This window comes from Thalassophryne amazonica, chromosome 9 (assembly GCF_902500255.1).
Source record: "Thalassophryne amazonica chromosome 9, fThaAma1.1, whole genome shotgun sequence".
NCBI classification, from domain to species: Eukaryota; Metazoa; Chordata; class Actinopteri; order Batrachoidiformes; family Batrachoididae; genus Thalassophryne; species Thalassophryne amazonica.
This window is the reverse complement of record NC_047111.1, coordinates 2,241,371-2,263,738: the sequence shown is the minus strand read 5'-3', so window position 1 is coordinate 2,263,738 and position 22,368 is coordinate 2,241,371. Positions and strand designations below refer to the sequence as shown.

Sequence of the window (22,368 nt, the reverse complement as noted above, 5' to 3'; positions counted from 1 at the left end):
TAAGCAGCAAGATGTGGTCCCACAGGTACCAGCTGGTTTTTATTTTTTCCACATAAGCGGCGCAATGTGGTCCCACAGGTACCAGCTGGTTTTTACTTTTTATTTATTCCACGTAAGCGGCGCAATGTGGTTCCACAGGTACCATCTTTTTTTTTGTTGTTTTCACAATAAGGCACTGCGCTGCGGTGGTTTGAATCATATTTGTCTAATAGATTACAATTTGTTCATGTAAATGGGGAATCTTCTTCACAGACTAAAGTTAATTATGGAGTTCCACAAGGTTCTGTGCTAGGACCAATTTTATTCACTTTATACATGCTTCCCTTAGGCAGTATTATTAGACGGTATTGCTTAAATTTTCATTGTTACGCAGATGATACCCAGCTTTATCTATCCATGAAGCCAGAGGACACACACCAATTAGCTAAACTGCAGGATTGTCTTACAGACATAAAGACATGGATGACCTCTAATTTCCTGCTTTTAAACTCAGATAAAACTGAAGTTATTGTACTTGGCCCCACAAATCTTAGAAACATGGTGTCTAACCAGATCCTTACTCTGGATGGCATTACCCTGACCTCTAGTAATACTGTGAGAAATCTTGGAGTCATTTTTGATCAGGATATGTCATTCAAAGCGCATATTAAACAAATATGTAGGACTGCTTTTTTGCATTTACGCAATATCTCTAAAATCAGAAAGGTCTTGTCTCAGAGTGATGCTGAAAAACTAATTCATGCATTTATTTCCTCTAGGCTGGACTATTGTAATTCATTATTATCAGGTTGTCCTAAAAGTTCCCTAAAAAGCCTTCAGTTAATTCAAAATGCTGCAGCTAGAGTACTGACAGGGACTAGAAGGAGAGAGCATATCTCACCCGTGTTGGCCTCTCTTCATTGGCTTCCTGTTAATTCTAGAATAGAATTTAAAATTCTTCTTCTTACTTATAAGGTTTTGAATAATCAGGTCCCATCTTATCTTAGGGACCTCGTAGTACCATATCACCCCAATAGAGCGCTTCGCTCTCAGACTGCAGGCTTACTTGTAGTTCCTAGGGTTTGTAAGAGTAGAATGGGAGGCAGAGCCTTCAGCTTTCAGGCTCCTCTCCTGTGGAACCAGCTCCCAATTCAGATCAGGGAGACAGACACCCTCTCTACTTTTAAGATTAGGCTTAAAACTTTCCTTTTTGCTAAAGCTTATAGTTAGGGCTGGATCAGGTGACCCTGAATCATCCCTTAGTTATGCTGCTATAGACGTAGACTGCTGGGGGGTTCCCATGATGCACTGTTTCTTTCTCTTTTTGCTCTGTATGCACCACTCTGCATTTAATCATTAGTGATCGATCTCTGCTCCCCTCCACAGCATGTCTTTTTCCTGGTTCTCTCCCTCAGCCCCAACCAGTCCCAGCAGAAGACTGCCCCTCCCTGAGCCTGGTTCTGCTGGAGGTTTCTTCCTGTAAAAGGGAGTTTTTCGCACCCGTTTTGCAACCAGAGGAGAGCGATCCTTCCAGGCTGTTGCTCCCAGGCTTTGGAATGGTCTCCCGCTCTCTCTGCGCTCACTGGACTCTGTCGTCATTTTTAAAAGCCAACTTAAGACCTTCTTTTTTACACAAGCTTTTGCTTAGCTTTTGGGCTGCTTTGCTTTCCTATGTTATGTTTTTAAATGTCTCGGCCATTGTCTGATGTATTGTGTGGTGTATTGTGCTTTTATGTTGTGAAGCACCTTGTGGCTCTTGTCTGTGAAAGGTACTATATAAATAAAATTTACTTACTTACTTCCACAGGTACCAGCTGGTTTTTATTTTTTTCCACATAAGCGGCACAATGCAGCGATGCATAGCACCAGTGCAACATCCCAGACGTGATTCGCAGAACTTGAAAAACAGTTATTGCTTTGAGAGACGTTCTGTATTTGTTGCATGATGTGGAGTACTTACTTTCTTTGCCAACGTCCGAGGAGAATGAAAGTCGGCTTTGTGTCCTGTCGCTTCTATGATGAATGATATATTTTCAATTCTTGGACCACAAGAATTGAGAGACGACCCCAACAAGACAGTCCATCTGCTGAGGTCATCACATGCCTGGAGACAATGAACAGAACAGCCAACATGAGAATGAACCCACACACACACATCCACGTCAGGCTCACTGTGACTGGGCCACCGATAAAGCTGAAGCATCACTGAACGTCTTTTTCAGTGACACACACTCGTCACTTCTCCTGCCCCTCTGACAGTCAGGCAGAACACTTGTTTGTTCCAATAGGAAACTGATAAATTATCTCGTTATCTGAGGAAAAACAAAATGCCAAGAGCATGTGCAGTGCAGAGAGCGCGTGCAGTGCAGAGACAGAGAGCGTGCAGTGCAGAGAGAGAGAGAGCGTGCAGTGCAGAGAGAGAACGTGCAGAGAGAGAGGGAGAGTGTGCAATGCAGAGAGAGAGGGAAAGCGTGCAGTGCAGAGACAGAGAGCGTGCAGTGCAGAGAGAGCGAGAGAGAGAGAGCGCGTGCAGTGCAGAGAGAGAGAGAGAGAGAGAGAGAGAGGGAGCGTGCAGTGGATTTTATTAAAAAAGAAGACCTGAAAGTTCAGCTACATTTTGCCAGAAAGTACACCTGAGATGCAAGCACAAATTTAATGTTTTGGTGAAAGAAAATCCTCCTCTGGACCAGTTCATTATGAAGCTGTATAAGTGGGGATACAAAATGCAAAACATACACTGTGTACAATTTCTCCAATCACAGCCACAGAAGCCTTAACTTCTTCTGGGCTGTCTGGGTGTCTTGGTGGCTTTCCTCACTCGTCTCCTTCTTGCACAGTCACTCAGTGTTTGAGAACTGTCTACTCCACACAGATTTACCACAGAGTGCCATACTGTTTGTATTTCTTCATAACTGAGCTCGACGGACGGATCGGTGCAGCATCTGCAGTGATGCGGTCGTTGTATTGGACCATCGTGGTGAAGAGAGAGCTGAGTAGGGGGGCAAAGCTCTCGATTTACTGATCAATCTACATTCCGACCCTCACCTATGGTCATGAGATTTGGCTCATAACTGAAAGAATGAGATTGCAAGAACAAGCAGCTGAGATGAGTTTTCTCCGCAGGGTGGCTGGGTGCTCCCTGAGAGATAGGGTGAGGAGCTCGGCCAATCGGGAGGAGCTAGGAGTTGAACTGCTGCTTCTCCACGTCGAAAGGAGCCAGCTAAGGCGGCTCAGGCATCTTTTTCGGATGCCCCCTGGACTCCTTGTTGGAGAGGTGTTCCAGGCATGTCCCATCAGGGGGAGGCCCTGGGGAAGACCCAGGACACATTGGAGGGACTATGTCTCGCAGCTGGCTTGGGAAGGCCTCGGGGTTCCCCGGGAGGAGCTGGGGGAAGTGTGTGTGGATCCGGAGGTCTGTACGGCTTTGGGCTGTTCTAGCAATATCAAATATTTTGTGTCTGTTACCTACAACCAGAGGTGGGATGAAGTCATCATCAAGTCCCTCTCAAGTCATGAATCAGAAAGTCCCAAGTCAAGTCTCAAGTCATAATGGCCACCACTTTGTTTGTAAGCTGACTTGAGACTTGCAGATTGATGACTTGAGAGCGACTTCATCTCACCTCTACCTACAACCCTTGTGTAATGTCTCAAACCTAAACCTACTTACAGGCATCTTATAGATGCTACTCTGGAACCACCGGTAAATCCAAACAGGCCAACTGTCAACCCCAATGAAGTCCTTAGTCTGGGTCTCATTAACATAAGATCACTGTCCTCAAAATCATTGTAGATTAATGATCTAATTATGGATCAGCACTTAGATATGATTAGGTTATGTGAAACCTGGCTTAAACCTACAGCTGTCCTCCCCTTAAATGAGGCCTGCCCACCAGCATATACATGTAGTCACGTCCCTCGTGATGCGAAGCAAGGCGAGGGTGTTGCTTTTATTTATAAATCTGAGTTTAGCTTATTAGCTGTTGGGGGTCACAAATATAACTCATTTGAGCATCTGATTTTCTGCTCTGCCCACAATGCTACGTATTGCCAAGGTCAGAAGAATAAAAATCAGCTGTATTACTTTGTCACTGTATATAGGCCACCTGGCCCATATTGTGAATTCTTAGATGAATTTGGTGCGTTCATCTCTAACTTGTCAACTAGTGAACATACACTCAACAAAAATATAAACGCAACACTTTTGGTTTTGCTCCCATTTTGTGTGAGATGAACTCAAAGATCTAAAACTTTTTCCACATACACAATATCACCATTTCCCTCAAATATTGTTCACAAACCAGTCTAAATCTGTGATAGTGAGCACTTCTCCTTTGCTGAGATAATCCATCCCACCTCACAGGTGTGCCATATCAAGATGCTGATTAGACACCATGATTAGTGCACAGGTGTGCCTTAGACTGCCCACAATAAAAGGCCACTCTGAAAGGTGCAGTTTTTTTTATTGGGGGGGGATACCAGTCAGTATCTGGTGTGACCACCATTTCCCTCATGCAGTGCAACACATCTCCTTCGCATAGAGCTGATCAGGTTGTCAATTGTGGCCTGTGGAATGTTGGTCCACTCCTCTTCAATGGCTGTGCGAAGTTGCTGGATATTGGCAGGAACTGCCAATATCCAGGAACACGCTGTCATATACGCCGGTCCAGAGCATCCCAAACATGCTCAATGGGTGACATGTCCGGTGAGTATGCCAGCCATGCAAGAACTGGGACATTTTCAGCTTCCAAGAATTGTGTACGGATCCTTGCAACATGGGGCCGTGCATTATCCTGCTGCAACATGAGGTGATGTTCTTGGATGTATGGCACAACAATGGGCCTCAGGATCTGGTCACGGTATCTCTGTGCATTCAAAATGCCATCAATAAAATGCACCTGTGTTCTTCGTCCATAAACAGACGCCTGCCCATACCATAACCCCACCGCCACCATGGGCCACTCGATCCACAACATTGACATCAGAAAACCGCTCACCCACACGACACCACACACGCTGTCTGCCATCTGCCCTGGACAGTGTGAACCGAGATTCATCCGTGAAGAGAACACCTCTCCAATGTGCCAAACACCAGCGAATGTGAGCATTTGCCCACTCAAGTCGGTTACTACGACGAACTGGAGTCAGGTCAAGACCCCGATGAGGACGACGAGCAAGCAGATGAGCTTCCCTGAGACGGTTTCTGACAGTTTGTGCAGAAATTCTTTGGTTCTGCAAACTGATTGTTTCAGCAGCTGTCTGAGTGGCTGGTCTCAGACGATCTTCAATCAATCAATCAACTTTTTTCTTGTATAGCGCCAAATCACAACAAACAGTTGCCCCAAGGCGCTTGAAGGTGAACATGCTGGATGTGGAGGTCCTGGGCTGGTGTGGTTACACGTGGTCTGCGGTTGTGAGGCTGGTTGGATGTACTGCCAAATTCTCTGAAACTCCTTTGGAGACGGCTTATGGTAGAGAAATGAACATTCAATACACGAGCAACAGCTCTGGTTGACATTCCTGCTGTCAGCATGCCAACTGCACGCTCCCTCAAATCTTGTGACATCTGTGGCATTGTGCTGTGTGATAAAACTGCACCTTTCAGAGTGGCCTTTTATTGTGAGCAGTGTAAGGCACACCTGTGCACTAATCATGGTGTCTAATCAGCATCTTGATATGGCACACCTGTGAGGTGGGATGGATTATCTCAGCAAAGGAGAAGTGCTCACTATCACAGATTTAGACTGGTTTGTGAACAATATTTGAGGGAAATGGTGATATTGTGTATGTGGAAAAAGGTTTAGATCTTTGAGTTCATCTCATACAAAATGGGAGCAAAACCAGAAGTGTTGCGTTTATATTTTTGTTGAGTATACAAATAACGCTTCTGATCCCCTCTGCAAATCATTTATTAAAATTATGGCCGTATTAGGATTCCAGCAATGCATTCAGGACTTGACGCACATTAGTTTCAGATTCCAGCCAACTTTATTGATCCCAAACAGGGCAATTACATTTTCAGTCCAATTACCTCAGACAAGATACAGCAATGAATCCACAATTATTACTTTTTTCAATGTAATAATGGCACACATCAAAATTAAAGACAACACATATACATTTGACATTGTTTATGTGCTCTAAACTTGAAGTAGTCCATCATCCGAATTGAGGCAAAGTGGGTGAAGGCTGCAGCAGGAGGGGCCCGCACCGCTCAGCTTGGCCCAGTCGTTTTTTACTGCAGCAGTAAAAACCGCGCTGTCTTTGAGGTGGCAAGGAGGAAGCCAGGGTGAGGGGAGTGGAGAGACACGGGGGGTAATAGGGATGGAGGGAGGGAGACATGCGTAGTGTGCAAATGAGTTAAATTTCTGTCAATTTCTGACCGTATGTGTAAAGTCTGACAGTTTCTGTCCGTGTGTGTGTGTAAAGTCTGATGTTGCTAGGCAACAGCAGGCTGGAAGGGGGGGATAGATGAGAAGGGGGAGCCGAATTCCTTCACCAAGGCCATAGATCCTTCTGGGGGAAGAGCAGGGAATCTGGCCTTCAGGAGCCGATAAGGGTGCCATGTTGATGTTAGGTGGAGAGATACAGTCTTCCACAGAGAATGGAGCCACATGTCACACTCCATTCTCTCAAGCGTCGAACGCATAGCCCACTGGGTAGGTTCCATCAGGGCATGCAGGGTCCCCCAACCCTGATTTCCTTGTCGAAAAAATGGTGTCTATAGCGCTGAGAGACCAGCTGATCAATTCCATAGTTAATCCAAATCTTAATTTGAAGAATTCACAGTCTGGTGAAGCTGGGACTCTGAAGGTCGGAGCAGAGATAGAGAGCAGAAAGGAATAGAGGAAAGGGGAGGAATGCGACCGTCCTTGCCGGAGTCCCAAGCTTACTGGAAATACCCTGGATTTGGTTCTCCCACATGGTATTGCTGTCACGAATATTTGCATCATGCCTCTTGCATCAGTGGTCTCTGATCACTCACTTATTAGGTTTACAGGTTTGCTGCCATGTTTAGTGGACCATCCATCCATTTTCTTCCGCTTTATCCAGAGTCGGGTCACAGGGAGTCGCAGCTGAAGCAAAGCCGCCAAGACCTCCCGATCCACACACACCTCCTCCAGCTCCTCCGGGGGAACCCAGAGGCATTCCTAAGCCAGCCGAGAGACGTAGTCCCTCCAGCGTGTCCTGGGTCTTCCCCGGGGCCTCCTCCCAATGGGACGTGCCTGGAACACCTCTTCAGCGAGGCGTCCAGGGAGGCATCTGGAAAAGATGCCCGAGCCACCTCAGCTGGCTCCTTTTGACATGGAAGAGCAGCAGCTCGACTCCGAGCTCCTCACCCTATCTCTAAGGAAGCGCTCAGCCACCCTGAGGAGGAAACTCACCTCGGCCGCTTGTACTTGTGATCTCATTCTTTCGGTCATGAGCCAAATCTCATGACCATAGGTGAGGGTGGAATGTAGATGGAACGGTAAATCGAGAGCTTTGCCCCCCTGCTCAGCTCTCTCTTCACCACGACGGTCCGATACAGCGACCGCATTACTGCAGACGCTGCCCCGATCTGTCTGACGATCTCACACTCCATCCGTCCCTCGCTCGTGAACAAGGCCCAAAGATACTTAAACTCCTCCACTTGAGGCAAGGACACTCCACCGACCTGAAGAGAGCAAAGCACTTTTTTCTGGTCAAGAACCATGGCCTCGGATTTGGAGGTGCTGATTTTCATCCCGGACGCTTCACACTAGGCTGCAAACCACCCCAGCGCACGCTGAAGGTCCCAATTTGACGAAGCCAACAGAACCACATCGTCTGCAAACAGCAGAGATGAGATCTGTGGTTCCCAAACGGACCCCCTCTACACCCTGGCTGTGCCGAGAAATTCTGTCCATAAAGGTAATGAACAGAACTGGTGACAAAGGGTAGCCCTGGCTGAGGCCAACGTGCACTGGAAACAGGTTTGACTTACTACCGCCAATGCGAACCAAACTCCTACTGCTGTCGTACAGGTACCGGATAGCCCTTAGCAAAGGACCCCAGACACCGTACTCCTGGAGTACTCCCCACAGCTTGCCCCGAGGGACACGGTCGAATGCCTTCTCCAGATCCACAAAGCACATGGGTTCATGGGCGAACTCCCATGAACCCTCGAGCACCCGATGGAGGGTGTAGAGCTGGTCCAGTGTGCCGCGACCAGGACAAAAACCACACTGTTCTTCCTGAATCCGAGGTTCGACTAACAGTCGAATTCTCCTCTCCAGTACTCTGGAATCGACCTTACCGGGGAGGCTGAGGAGTGTGATCCCCCTGTAGTTGGAACACACCCTCTGGTTCCGCTTCTTAAACAGAGTTTAGTGGAACAATAACCTTATTAATCACTGTGGCGATGCATCAACTCAATTACAACTGAACTCAAAGCAAGACTGCCTGATATCTTAGCTTCAACGTTGGATGCCCAATCGATAGACGGTCTTGTGGACAGTTTAAACTCAGTGCTCAAAACTACACTCAGTATGATTGCGCCACCTATATTAAAACCAAACACCCCCAAAACACATGCACCTTGTTCAATGATTACTTGCATGACCTCAAGCATAAGGCTAGAGGTCTAGAATGAAAATGGCATAGTTCAAAACTAAAAATATTCCCCCACACGACATGATGCAATCTCAGACTATAAGCATGTATTACTGGCAACAAAGCGGACCTATTACTCTGATTTGATCAACAAAAACAAGCATAACTCAAAGTTGTTGTTCGATACGATGGCAACACTTATTCATGTACAACCACCTGTAAGTCGCTCTCCTTTTACAGCACAAGATTTCCTGGATTACTTTGAGAAAAATAGAAGACATTTGGTTAAACATATCTCAGCATGCCTTAACCCAGCCACTACACCCTGTAGTGGCTGCCATTACTGGGGTATTACCTAGATTTACAGAATTTGATAGTATCTCACCAAGCATGCTGACGAAACTTGTAACGTCACCAAAAAGCACAACCTGTTTATTTGATATGATGCCAACAAAACTGTTTAAGGACCTGTGGCCCACTCTTGGGCCGACTGTGCTGGAATTTATTAATCTTTCTTTAACTTCTGGATCTGTTCCTAAATGTTTCAAATCTGCAGTGATTAAACCATTACTTAAGAAATCTAATCTTGACCTTTGTGTATTGAAAAACTATAGGTCGATATCAAGTCGATCATGTTGCTCTAAAATACTAGAAAACGTGTCTTCATGGCAGCTTGTGGACTATTTTACTGAGAATAATCTCTTTGAGCCACTGCAGTCTGCTTTTAGAAATTATCATTCCACAGAGACGGCTCTCACTAAAATGGTGAATGATCTTCTGCTTGCAGTGGATTCGGACACCACTACGGTTCTGGTGCTGTTAGATCTTAGTGCTGCGTTTGATACCGTGGATCATCATATTCAGTAGGCTGGAGAATCACTGTGGGATTACTGGAAATGCCCTTGCATGGTTGACATTATACCTGACCAGTCGTTCTCACTGTGTTTTTACAATAACACTATCTCTAACCTTAATGACATGAAATTTGGGTTCCACAGGGGTCCGTCTTAGGCCCCCTGCTTTTCTCTCTTTATATAGCACCACTTGGGCACATATTACGGCATTTTGGGATAACCTTTCACTGCTGTGCTGATGATCCTCAGTTATACATGCCGGTAACCTCATTCACATAAATCCTTAGAAGATTGCCTTGCATCAGTGAAAAGCTGGATGTCTAGCAATTTCTTACTTTTAAACTCTGACCAGACTAAAATGATGGTTCTTGGTCCAGTGAGACATCAGCATCAATTTGACCAGCTAACACTTAGCCGAGGCTCGTGTGTCATACATCACACTGACAAAGTGAGGAACTTTGGGGTAACTTTTGATGCTACTTTGTCCTTTGACCTCCACATTAGAGATAATACAAGGACTGCTTTCTTCCACCTACGAAATATAGTGAAGATTGCCACTCCTGACCCCGATTCATGCGTTTATCTCTTCTAGATTGGACTATTGCAATGTTCTATTTTCTGGTTTACCGCAGTCCAGCATTAGGGGTCTCCAATTGGTTCAAAGTGCTGCTGCCAGACTTTTGAAAACAGAAAAAAAAAAAAAACAGGAAACAGAAAGTTTGACCACATTACACCCATTCTGGTGTCTCTTCACTGGCTCACGGACTAGCATCTCCCTATTAAGCTGACGTAATTAAACCCTACATAGCACCCCATGCTCTGCGTTCTCAGGGTGCAAGACTAGTTTGTGTCCCTAGGTTGAATAAAAAGTCTGCAGGTGACAGAGCTTTCTCTTATCATGCCCGTATTCTGTGGAATGATCTCCCTGCATCAATAAAACAGTCGGATTCTGTAGAGCCTTTCAAGTCCAGACTTAAGACGCACTTATGTTCCCTTCGCATGGCTAGCACACTGGCATAGTATGTTACCATGCTTTTTACTCTTTTTAAATTCATTTTATTAAGAAACAGAGCGGGCCACGGCCTCAACTTCATCTAAAGTCTGGATCAATTAGTGAAGCTTAGGTCTAGTGGCTGGCGATCACCTTAGTATTTCCTCTGTTTTTCTTGTTGTTTAATACTGACAAATTATACGAGGTCTGTTAGAAAAGTATCCGACCTTTTTATTTTTTCAAAACCCTGATGGATTTGAATCACATGTGCTTGCATGACCCAACCTTGAACCTTTGTGCGCATGCGTGATTTTTTTAACGCCTGTCGGTTGCGTCATTTGCTTGTAAGCACCCTTGGAGTGAGGATGGGTGGAGTCTCTCGTCATTTTTTCTTTGCAAGGAAATGGCGGAAAAACTGGAGCAGCGTGACTGCATCACATTTTGCCACAAACTGGGCAATAGCCAGGTGGAAACCATTCAGATTATTCAGACGGCTTTCGGTGACGATCCTCTGAGCATCACACAGATTAAGGAGCGGTATAACCGGTTTAAAGACGTCCGCACAACGGTGGAGAGCGAGCCACGCTCCAGTCGGCCATCACCATGCTGAAATGACCAGATCACTTCCAAAATGAATGCTGTGGTGATGTGGGACCGTCGTGTGATTATCGGAGAAATTGCGGAAAAGGTGGACATCAGCACTTTTTCAGCACATTCCACCGTGAAAGAAGATTTTGCCCTGAAAAGAGTTGCAGCGAAATTCATCAGCACGAAGCTGATGACGCAGCAACAGCGCCTCCGTGTTGAAGCCTCACAGGACATGTTGTAACATGCCCAGCTCGTCAACCATTCGGAAGATTCAGACGGCTTTCGGTGGCTTTTCAGTCGTGTGACTATCCGAGAAATTGTGGACAAGCTGGACATGTCACAGCATGTCCTGTGAGGCTTCATCACGAAGACACTGTTGCAGTGCGTTCAGCTTTGTGCCGATGAATTTCACCGCCACTCTTTTCATGGCAAAATCTTCTTTCACAGTGGAATGTGCTGAAAAAGTGCTGATGTCCACCTCTTCCGCAATTTCTCGGATAATCACACGACGGTCCCACTTCACCACAGTGTTCACTTTGGAAATGATCCGCTCGTTTCAGCATGTTGATGCCAATCGGAGTGCGGCACGCTCTCCACCGTTGTGCGGACGTCTTTAAACCGGTTGTACCACTCCTTAATCTGTGTAATGCCCAGAGGATCATCACCGAAAGCCATCTGAATAATCCGAATGGTTTCCACCTGGCTATTGCCCAGTTTGTGGCAAAACTTGATGCAGTTGCGCTGCTCCAGTCATTGCGCCATTTCCTTGCAAAGAAAAAATGACGAGAGATTACACCCATCGTCACACAAAGGCTGTTTACAAGCAAATGACGCAACCGACAGGCGTGAAAAAAATCACGCATGCGCATGAAGGTTCAAGGTTTGCTCATGCAAGCACACATGAATAAAATCCATCAGGTTTTTGAAAAAATAAAAAGGTCGGCTACTTATCTAACAGACCTCGTACTGTATTTGATGTCTTTTTGCTGCATGATTCTGTTTTTTGTCTCTGTTTGAGGTGCGGCTCCATCCAGAGATGGGAGCATGTGTCTTCATCTGCAGGCCTCCTAATTTCCTGTATATGTTGGGAAAGTGTAGTGACACGGACCCACAACAGGGGGCGTAAAAGAACGGACAATGAAAGAGTCAAATATGAACACTTTACTGTTGTGAATGAGCACAACCACAATACAGAGGAATGTGAAAATTTGCAAACAGTCAATCACAAGGGTGACGTGTGGGCAGGCTCGAGGATAGAAGACGTCTGTCCTGAGATGAACCGGAACCACACGATTTCCTCCGCCACCGAACCCGGAGAATACTGGAGCCGCCAAGTCCCGAGTCCCCAGGTGGCCACCGTCTTCGAAGGTCGGATCTGGTACTGCTGGCAAGGAGCAGAGACAATAAGATATGGGTGTGTGCACACCCAGTAACAACCACGATGGAGAGTCCACCTCCACCTCTAACACACACACTCGTGCAGCTCCTGTCTCAGCACTTATCTGGTGAGGTAGTAAAGCGAAGCTGTCGCCGGTCACGCCAATCTCCAGATAATACTCCGCAGGAAAACAGCTGCAACAACGAGTTCACTAAACAAAGTTAATATGACAAAGATCAAGGCTGAGAACGTTACCTTAACGGTTCGACGATATCTCGGCAATGAGGTGGAGATGACGTCAGGGTTTTATGGAGTGAGTTGATGAGGCATGGATGGGTGACAGCTGTCAAGAGATAATGAGTGACAGCTGTCACCCCCGGCTGTGTCCGTGGCGGCAGCGCCCTCTCGTGCCTGAAGCCCGCACTTCAGGCAGGGCGCCCTCTGATGGTGGGCCAGCAGTACCTCCTCTTCTAGCGGCCCACACAACAGTATACTTGTATTGTCAAGTGTGTTGCTATCATGGCCCAAGCAGAGGGTCACCCCTTTGAGTCTGGTGTGCTTGTGGTTTCTTCCTTAAATCAAAGGGAGTTTATTCCTTAGCACTGTCGCCTGTGTTCTTGCTCTGGGGGTTGGTAAGGTTGGACCTTACTTGTGGGAAGTGCCTTGAGGCAGCTTTGTTGTGATTTGGTGTGATATAAATGAAATAAACTGAAATTTAATTGAAACTGTATTGAGAGCAGCAACCATGAAAAAAATGCATAGCTTTATTTGGCAAGAATAAAAATAGATCGAACAATTTACAAATATAATGTACACACACCTCGACTGAGTGATTGATTCAACCTCCTGCAGCTAAATGCTAATGGCTAACGTTAGCAGATACTTCAGCCATGCAGTTATGTTATGTTTTATTTTTGGATTATTCATTCACCTCAGACAAATTTGTAGATGTTCCGTTTTTCAAAGTGGGTGTGTGTACATGTCCAAAAGTGAAGAATGTGCATGTGTCATTTCGGACAACAGCAGCACGTCTATTTTCAATTTATTTTCATTTATATTGCACCAAATCACAACAGGTAAGGTCTAACCTTACCAACCCCAAGAGCAACAGTGGTAAGGAAAACTCCCTCTGAGGAAGAAACCTCAAGCAGACCAAACTCAAAGGGGTGACCCTCTGCTTGGGCCATGATACAGACATAAATTACAGAACAATTCACAGAACAATTCATGGACGAATATACAAGAAATGCTATTGGCGCATAGGACAGGAGGATTGCCAACACGAATACAACTCCCATCTCTGGATGGAGCTGCACCTTAAACAGAGAGAAAACAGAATCAGGCATCAGAAAGACAAAAAATACTGTATAATTTGCCAGCAATAATCAATAAGAAAAACAGAAGAAATACTAAGGTGGTCGCCGGCCACCAGCCCTAAGCTTCACTAAAACACAGAGAATTTAGGTGAAGTTGAGGCCACAGCCCGCTCCAATTACTAATAAATGAATTAAAAGAGAAAAAAGGCGTAAACAAAACTGTACCAGTATGCTAGCCATATGAAAGGGAAATAAGTGCGTCCTTAAGTCTGCACTTGAAAATCTCCACAGAATCTGACTGTTTATTGACGCAGGGCGATCATTCCACAAACAGGGGCACAATAAGAGAAAGCTCTAGTGACATTAAATGTCACTAAGGTTAGAGGTAGTGTTCCTGTACAAAACACAGTGGCAACGACTGGTCAAGTATGACATCAGCCATGCAAGGGCACTCCCAGTAATCCCAAAATGATTTTCCAGCCTATCAAGTAGAATATGATGATCCACAGTATCAAATGCAGCACTGAGATCTAACAGCAACAGAACCGTAGTGGTGTCCGAATTCATTGTAAGCAGAAGATCATTCACCACTTTAGTGAGAGCCGTCTCTGTGGAATGATATTTTCTAAAAGCAGACTGCAGTGGCTCAAAGAGATTATTCTCAGTAAGATAGTCTACAAGCTGCCGTGACACCACTTTTTCCAGAATTTTAGAGAAAAATGATAGATTTGATATCGGCCGATAGTTTTTCAATACACTAGGGTCAAGATTAGGTTTCTTAAATAATGGTTTAATCATTGCAGATTTGAAACATTTAGGAACAGATCCAGAAGTTAAAGAAAGATTAATAATTTCCAGCACAGTCGGCCCAAGAGTGGACCACAGGTCCTTAAACAGTTTTGTTGGTATAGGATCAAATAAACAGGTTGTGCTTTTTGTTGACATTACGAGTTTTGTCAGCATGCCTAGTGAGATACTGTCAAATTCTGTAAATCTAGGTAATACCTCAGTAATGGCGCCCACCTCAATGCAGGGTGTAGTGGCTGGGTTAAGGCATGCCGGGATATGTTTAACCTGATGTCTTCTATTTTCTTCCCAAAATAATCCAGGAAATCTTGTGTACGTCTGAGATGGAGTTTCTTCACCCAAAGCAACGAATGGCTTAATGGGATAATTAACCATCAAATGTCGGGATGGGTATTGATAAGATTTTATGGATATCAATATAAATATGAAATTGGCCACTGGATCCTTAAACTCTGGACATAAATAAACTCTACATTGGGGAACCTTGATCTCTGGACGTAAATAACCTCTACATGGTGGATCCTTGATCTCTGGACATAAATAGAAATAAACAAAATCTGTAGATCAAAAACATTTCGTTTAACACATTAATGGCATGATTGTCTCTCTATACATGAGGTGAGCTCAGCTGACTGCTGGAGTCTGCAGGTCTGAAGCCATACAGTTTTGGACTGCTGGACATCAGCACAGAACATCTCATTTTGGGAGGAAAAAAAAACATTTTGATTGATTGCAGTTTATCGTTTGTATTACAACGTTAAGAAAAAGGTGTCAGCAAGAACGTCCTTTGTTGCTGTTGTCACATGTAGAGCTTCCTGCACAGCAGGTGAGCTGGAAATAAAATCATCTACATACAGAGAGTATCTGAGAGTCTGTACAACCTTTGGCTGTTCTGTTTCAAACAGTGTGAGATGTTTTCTAATGGTGGCAGTGAGCAGGAATGGGCTGGGAGATGCTCCGAAAACAACTCTGTTCATTCTCAGGACATGTACCTCATTTTTGCAATCCTTAACTGGAGGTCCATGCACCAACAGGAACCTATAGGGATGTCCCAATCCGATCACGTGATCGGAAATTGGGCCCAATCACGTGGTTTCAGACTTGATCGAAATCGGATGTTGCATCCCGATCAGGAATCCAATACAGATTTTATCCTCATTATTTTGATCAGCGCTATTTCAAGCTCATTAGAATAGAAAACCTTTATTGACATTATACACAGCAAACACAGTCTGCATAGTACGAGATTAGGGGGGCTGCTCCTTAAAAAGTGCACGCAGTGCAATACCAGACAATATAACATGAATAAACAACAATATCACATAAAGAAACACGTGAAGTCCTTTGCTGAAATGTAAAATTGTGTAACATGTGGACACTGTAAACAGTGTAGCAATTGAGAGAGTGCAAAAGGAAATGTAAAACTGTATGACTATAGGCGATACACTATAGGCGATGTAAACAATGTAACAACTGAAAAATGTGCAAAAGTCCTGTGCTACAATTATTGCAGACTATTGGGCCTTTCACGCGTTGGAAGCGTCAGAGGTGTCAAGAATCGGTCTAAAAAGCATTATTTTCAATCAGACGCATTGCTTTTTAGAGGCGTCAGAAGCGTCGCATCAAAAGCTGAGCTAAAGCGATGCTTCTGACGGGAGCGCGCACTGCCGCTTGTCAGCAGGCTGACGCGGTCAAAGTACAACCCAATCTTTTATTTCTTTTTTTTTTTTTTTTTATTGAACAAAAGAAAAAAAACATAAGTTCAACCCAATCCAACTTAGATGAGATATAATTTATTGATCTCACAGTGGAGAAATTACGTTTACACTCCAGTTACCTCAAACATCAATTAGTCCACAATTATTACTTGTTTACCGCAATAATGGCACACATCAGAATTAAAGGCAACACATACACATTTGACATTGTTTATGTGCACTAAGTTTGAAGAAGTCCGTTATCCGAATTGAGGCAAGTGGGTGAAGGCCACGCAGCAACCCTGAAATGTGCCGCCATCAGCTTGGAGGGGGGCGTGGGCTGCAGCAAAAACTGCACCGCCCCCGCCGAAGGTGGAAGGAAGACTGTTAGCAGGCGCCCAGAAGGGGGGGGGGGGGGGGGTGTTGATGGGGGAAGGAGGGGGGAGTGAGACACCTCAGCTCCTCACTAAAGTGGTGAGTGATCTTCTGCTTACAATAGACTCAGACACCAGTACGGTTCTGCTGCTGTTAGATCTCAGTGCTGCATTTGATACAGTGGATCATCATATTCTACATGATAGGCTGGAAATTCATTTTGGGATTACTGGGAGTGCCCTTGCCCTGGCTGACGTCCTACTGACCAGTCGGTCTCACTGTGTTTTCTACAGTAACACTACCTCTACCTTAGTGACATGAAATTTGGGGTTCCTCAGGGGTCTGTCTTAGGCCCCCTGCTTTTCTCCCTTTATATAGCACCCCTTGGGCACATATTGCAGCGTTTTGGGATTACCCTTCACTGCTATGCAGATGATACTCAGTTATATATGCTGATAACTGCTGGTAATCTCATTGCAGCAGTGAGAAGCTGGATGTCTAGAAACTTCCTACTTTTAAACTCTAAAAAGACTGAAATGATGGTTCTTGGTCCAGTGAGACATCGGCATCAATTTGACCAGTTAACACTCAGCCTCGGCTCGTGTGTCATACATCACACTGACAAAGTGAGGAACCCTGGGGTAATTTTTGATCCTTCGTTGTCCTTTGGCCTCCATATTAGAATATACTAGGACTGCTTTCTTCCACCTGCGAAATATAGTGAAGATTCGTTCCATCCTGTCTACGGCTGATGCTGAGACCCTGATCCATGCGTTCATCTCTTCTAGATTGGACTACTGCAATGTTCTATTTTCTGGTTTACCGCAGTCTTGCATTAGGGCTCTCCAATTGGTTCAAAATGCTGCAGCCAGACTTTTGACACGAAGCAGAATGTTCGACCACATTACACCCATTTTGGTGTCTCTTCACTGGCTTCCTGTCCCAGTGAGATCAGATTTTAAGGTTCTGTTACTAACCTATAAAATTATTCATGGACTGGCACCTCCCTACCTAGCTGACCTAATTAAACCTTACGTAGCAGCCCAGGCTTTATGTTCTCAGGGTGCAGGACTACTTTATGTCCCTAGGGTGAATAAGAAGTCTGCGGGTCACAGAGCTTTCTCTTATCATGCCCCTGTTCTGTGGAATGGTCTCCCTGCGTCAATAAAACAATCAGATTCTGTGGAGACTTTCAAGTCCAGACTTAAGACACACTTATTTTCCCTTTCATATGGCTAGCATACTGGTACAGTTTTGTTTTATGCTTTTTACTCTTTTAATTCATGTTATTAGCAATTGGAGCGGGCCGCGGCCTCAACTTCACCTAAATTCTCGGTGTTTTAGTGAAGCTTAGGGCTAGTGGCCGGCGATCGCCTTAGTATTTCTTCTGTTTTTCTTGTTGATTAATGCTGGCAAATTATACAGTATTTTTTGTCTTTCTGATGCCTGATTCTGTTTTTTCTCTGTTTAAAGTGCAGCTCCATCCAGAGATGGGAGTTGTGTTTGTGTTGGCGACCCTCCTGTCCTGTGCGCCAACAGCAATTCTTGTATATTCATCCGTGAATTGTTCTGTGAATTATTTCTGTAATTTATGTTTGTAGCATGGCCCAAGCAGAAGGTCACCCATTGAGTCTGGTCTGCTTGAGGTTTCTTCCTCAGAGGGAGTTTTTCCTTACCACTGTTGCTCTGGGGGTTGGTAAGGTTAGACCTTACCTGTGTGAAGCACCTTGAGGCAACTCTGTTGTGATTTGGCGCTATATAAAGGAAAATAAATTGAAAATTGAAATTGAATTAAGAATATTCACCAGCCTCTGAAAACTTCAGCTTCAACTGCAAGGCACACATCTGCACCAAGATGTCATCCAATTTGCGTCTGAGTTCAAAAGTCATCGCAGTCTGAGAATGCACTGCCTTGCCAACCTTGTTAATCATGACGGACAAGCGAGGGGCCATGGCTCTTGATGCCGCCGTCTTGCCAATTTTCCAGTAGATCAGGGCAGCACATAAGCCAAAAGGTACCAGCCATGCTACCATAAGACCAAGAATCAATAAATCCTGGACGTCCTCAATGGAGAAAGGTGCCAAGCATGCAACATGCCAAGAGACCCAGGAGTCGAGAACATAGACCGCAGGATATGTTCCATCTGGGAAGATAGGATCCCCCGGTCCTGATCTTCTTGTAGAAAAAATGGTGTCAATAGCGTTCAGAGACCAGCTGATCAATTTCATGGTAAATCCAATAGTAGTCCAATAGATCCAGTATCCAATATGATTTGAGGAATTCACAGTCTGGTGAAGTAGGGACCTGAAGGTTAAAGGCAGAGAACAGAGATAAGGGAGAGTGGAGGAGATTCGACCGCCCTTGTCGGAGTCCCAAGCAGTTTGGACTTTCGACGCTCTGAGCTGTGACGTAGCTTTGCGCTGTCCAATAGGAACGGTGCGGCGGGCCAAAACACAGAAGACTAGTGGCAGAAACCACTGATCTGTACAAAACAGATCGGTGCAGAAACCATCGTTCTGTACAAAACAAAAACGTGTCACAGGACTGCTCATTTATAGAGCAGTTTTCTGAAGACAAATCCTTGAAGGAAAACCTTAGTTATATCAGCAGTAAAGGCCACCTCATGCAGCCTGAACTTCATGAGCACATACAGTAGGTTTGGGTTTAAAGTAGACCTGCACTGAAATAAATGCAGTCAGATCTTTGGACCAAAAAATGACATATTTACACATAAGATCCTTCTGAATGCAGTAAAGTAAATCTGCAAACCCAGATCTGTCATTCAACGGAGAAATCTTCATTTAAAAATGACAAATTTACAGCTAAAATTTAGCCCTCCGCAAAACTGTCAGCACATCCAGGACGCTGCCGAGACGTCAGAGAGAAGACCCTATCCCAGCATGCATTGCGCGCGCCAACTGTAATTTGTGGATTTACGTCAGTTTGCATCTGCACCTTTTTCTTGTCTTATACGGAAGGATCTACTTTTTAAAACTTCATATTGTCTTGAGGCACGTTTGGTGAGTACACATTTCTTTTATTTGTGTTTGAAAATTATTTTGGGGGACTTTTTCATATGCCCGTTTGATTGAGTGGTGTCGCATTGAAAATCTACTGTCTTTCGCCTCCGGTGTTACCGTCTCGGGGTACGGAGGCGGGACCCGCAAAGAATCCAAGTCATTAAAAAGATATAAACCTCTCTCAGCGGCCACAGAGCTCTGCGGCTCCAATTACCGAGACGTGCGGCGCTGCGGAAAGTCTGTCCTTGCAGCAACAGGTGTCACCAGCCGCTCTGCATCAAAACAGCGAGCGTAGTCTCTGGACTTTTGCTAAGTTGGCTGCACCTCCATTCAGTAGACATGGACGTGGTGCCAGCTGCACAGCAGACACGGGGGCGATGTGAGTGGCCCGCTTCGGCGTTTACCGAGCATGCAGACTCAGTAAGCGCAGCGGAGGCAGAGAGCAAGGCGTCGGGGAAGAATGTCACCCGCTGTCGATGTCGTGCTGATCTGAGCATGCAGAGCTGTACCTCACATTCATTGCTGCTTACTTTTGGATGTTGAAATCAGGATGTGTATAACAGTAACATTACTAACAGATAAAATCAATTTCAATGCAGGATCGGACTGAAGGCGGGAGCGCTCCGTCTTCTGCCGGACGTCACTGCGATGACCCGGATGTACAAACAGTTTTTGCTGAGGGCTAAATTTTAGCTGCAAATTTGTCATTTTTAAATGAAGATTTCTCCGCTGAATTACAAATTTGGGCTTGCAGATTTACTTTACTGCATTCATAAGGGTCTTATAAATACATATCAGCTATTTCTTTCTGAGATCTGACCACATTTATTTCAATGCAGGTCTACTTTAAGTTAGGCCCAGTGTGTAAACAGTCATTGAGAGATGGGCTGTGTTCATCATGTGAGGATGCATCAAATACCACTCTGACAGTGGTGGGCACAGATAACCAAAAAAAATAACTTCGATAACAGATAATCAGATAACTGCAAAGTTATCTGTGATAAAAATAAAACGATAATCCACCCAAAAATGTATCGGAAGTTACAGATAACCGCTAAGTTCCAGTATTGTCTCTTGTACACTTGCAACTACTAATAAGCTGATTTTGAGTTTTAACACCACGATCGCTGCTGGCAGCATCAAATCGGCAACAGACCTAAACAATGAGTCAGCACTTTTGTCTTTGAACATCTTGCCCCCTGCTTTAAGCTCCTGTTTACTACATGGCTTCCAGCAAAGAAGCAAGCTTAGATGAGCCACGAATCTTAGAAAATAAAGCAATGCTGAGTTATGGTTTGGTGTATAAATAAAATGAATACATGAACACTGATAGAATAACTCCATTAATGTCAATTCTGTCATTTGTATAAAGTTAAAATATAACATACATCTTTTAATGTTGAATAATGCACTAATTCTGAAGTTTTGTAACAAACACAGACAGATCGCAAAGGATTCTGGGTAAAATGTGCCTCAGCTAACACTAATTGGTTGAGTCATTCATTATGTAAACCAACACGTTAATGTGACGTGTGTTGGTGTTTACAGATAAATGTGCTTTTGTAAAATATTCCATTTTTTTATTTGTAAAAACAGGCATTTTCAAAAAAAAAAAAAAAAAAGCCAAGTTGTAATTAGATAACCGTCTGATATAACCGGTGTCAAAATAAATAGAACACTGCCATGATCTACTGGTGCCAGACGTTCAGTAAGATGAAACTTTATTGATCTCACAGTGGAGAAAGTCACGTTACGTCAGCTCTTAAAAAAAAACACACAAGATGAGTGCAAGTAGAGGAAAATGTGCATCAAACAGCGTGTGCAAAGATAAGCAATAATAATACTTGTAACAATACAATAAAATAAGAATGATATATATATATATATATACACATACATACATACATACACACACACACACACACACACACACACACACACACACACACACACAAGCATGATTGGAATTAAAAAATAGGAGCATCCTATTTACAATATGTGAAGTGGAATTTAGATGTGATATGATGACACTAGTGCAGGGATTTGTAAACGAGTTGTTAATGCAAATGATTTATGAACATATTAATATTGCACGTGATATGTGGACATATTATTGCATGTGGTTATTTCACAGTGTTATTGTACAGTCTGACAGCAGCAGGGAGGAACGACGTGCGGTATTGTTCCTTCTTCTTGTTCAGCTCCACTACAGTCCAGTTCAGAGGGTGAGAGGAATTGTTCATGATGGATTTGAACTTGGCTAACACCCTCCTCTCAGCCACCTCCTCCAGAGAGTCCAGAGGACAGCCCAGGACAGAGCTGGACTTCCTGACCAGCTTATTCAGTCTCTTTCTCTCCCGCTCTGTGTTGCCCGTGGCCCAACAGATGACAGCACAGAGGAGAGCAGAGGCTACAACAGAGTCATAGAAGGTCTTAAGCAGAAGCCTGCTCACTCCAAAGTATCTCAGTCTCCTCAGGAGGTGGAGGCGACTCTGGCCTTTCTTGTACAGGGCGTCAGTGTTGTGAGTCCAGTCCAGTTTGTTGTTGAGGTAAACACCCAGGTATTTGAAACTGTCCACAGTCTTTATGTCCTCCCCCTGTATGTTCACCGGTGGGGGAGGTGGTTTCCTCCTGAAGTCAATCACCACCTCCTTCGTCTTACTGGTGTTGAGACATAAGTGGTTGCGTTCACACCAGTCCACAAAGTCTGTGATGACCAACCAGTACTCCAGCTCCTAACCCTCAGACACATGGCCCACAATGCAAAGTCATCAGAGAACTTCTGGAGATG

The 22,368-nt window shown here is 44.6% G+C and overlaps 1 protein-coding gene across 1 annotated transcript in view; it reads right to left on the bottom strand.

Moving 5' to 3' along the window:
* Positions 1-22,368, bottom strand: part of hlcs (holocarboxylase synthetase (biotin-(proprionyl-CoA-carboxylase (ATP-hydrolysing)) ligase)) — a 373,652-nt gene that overhangs the window by 330,055 nt on the left and 21,229 nt on the right. Inside the window, exon 2 of the mRNA XM_034177490.1 lies at positions 1,940-2,083. Within this exon, the coding sequence (XP_034033381.1) occupies positions 1,940-2,083 (144 nt within the window). The remainder of the gene's footprint in view (positions 1-1,939; positions 2,084-22,368) is intronic.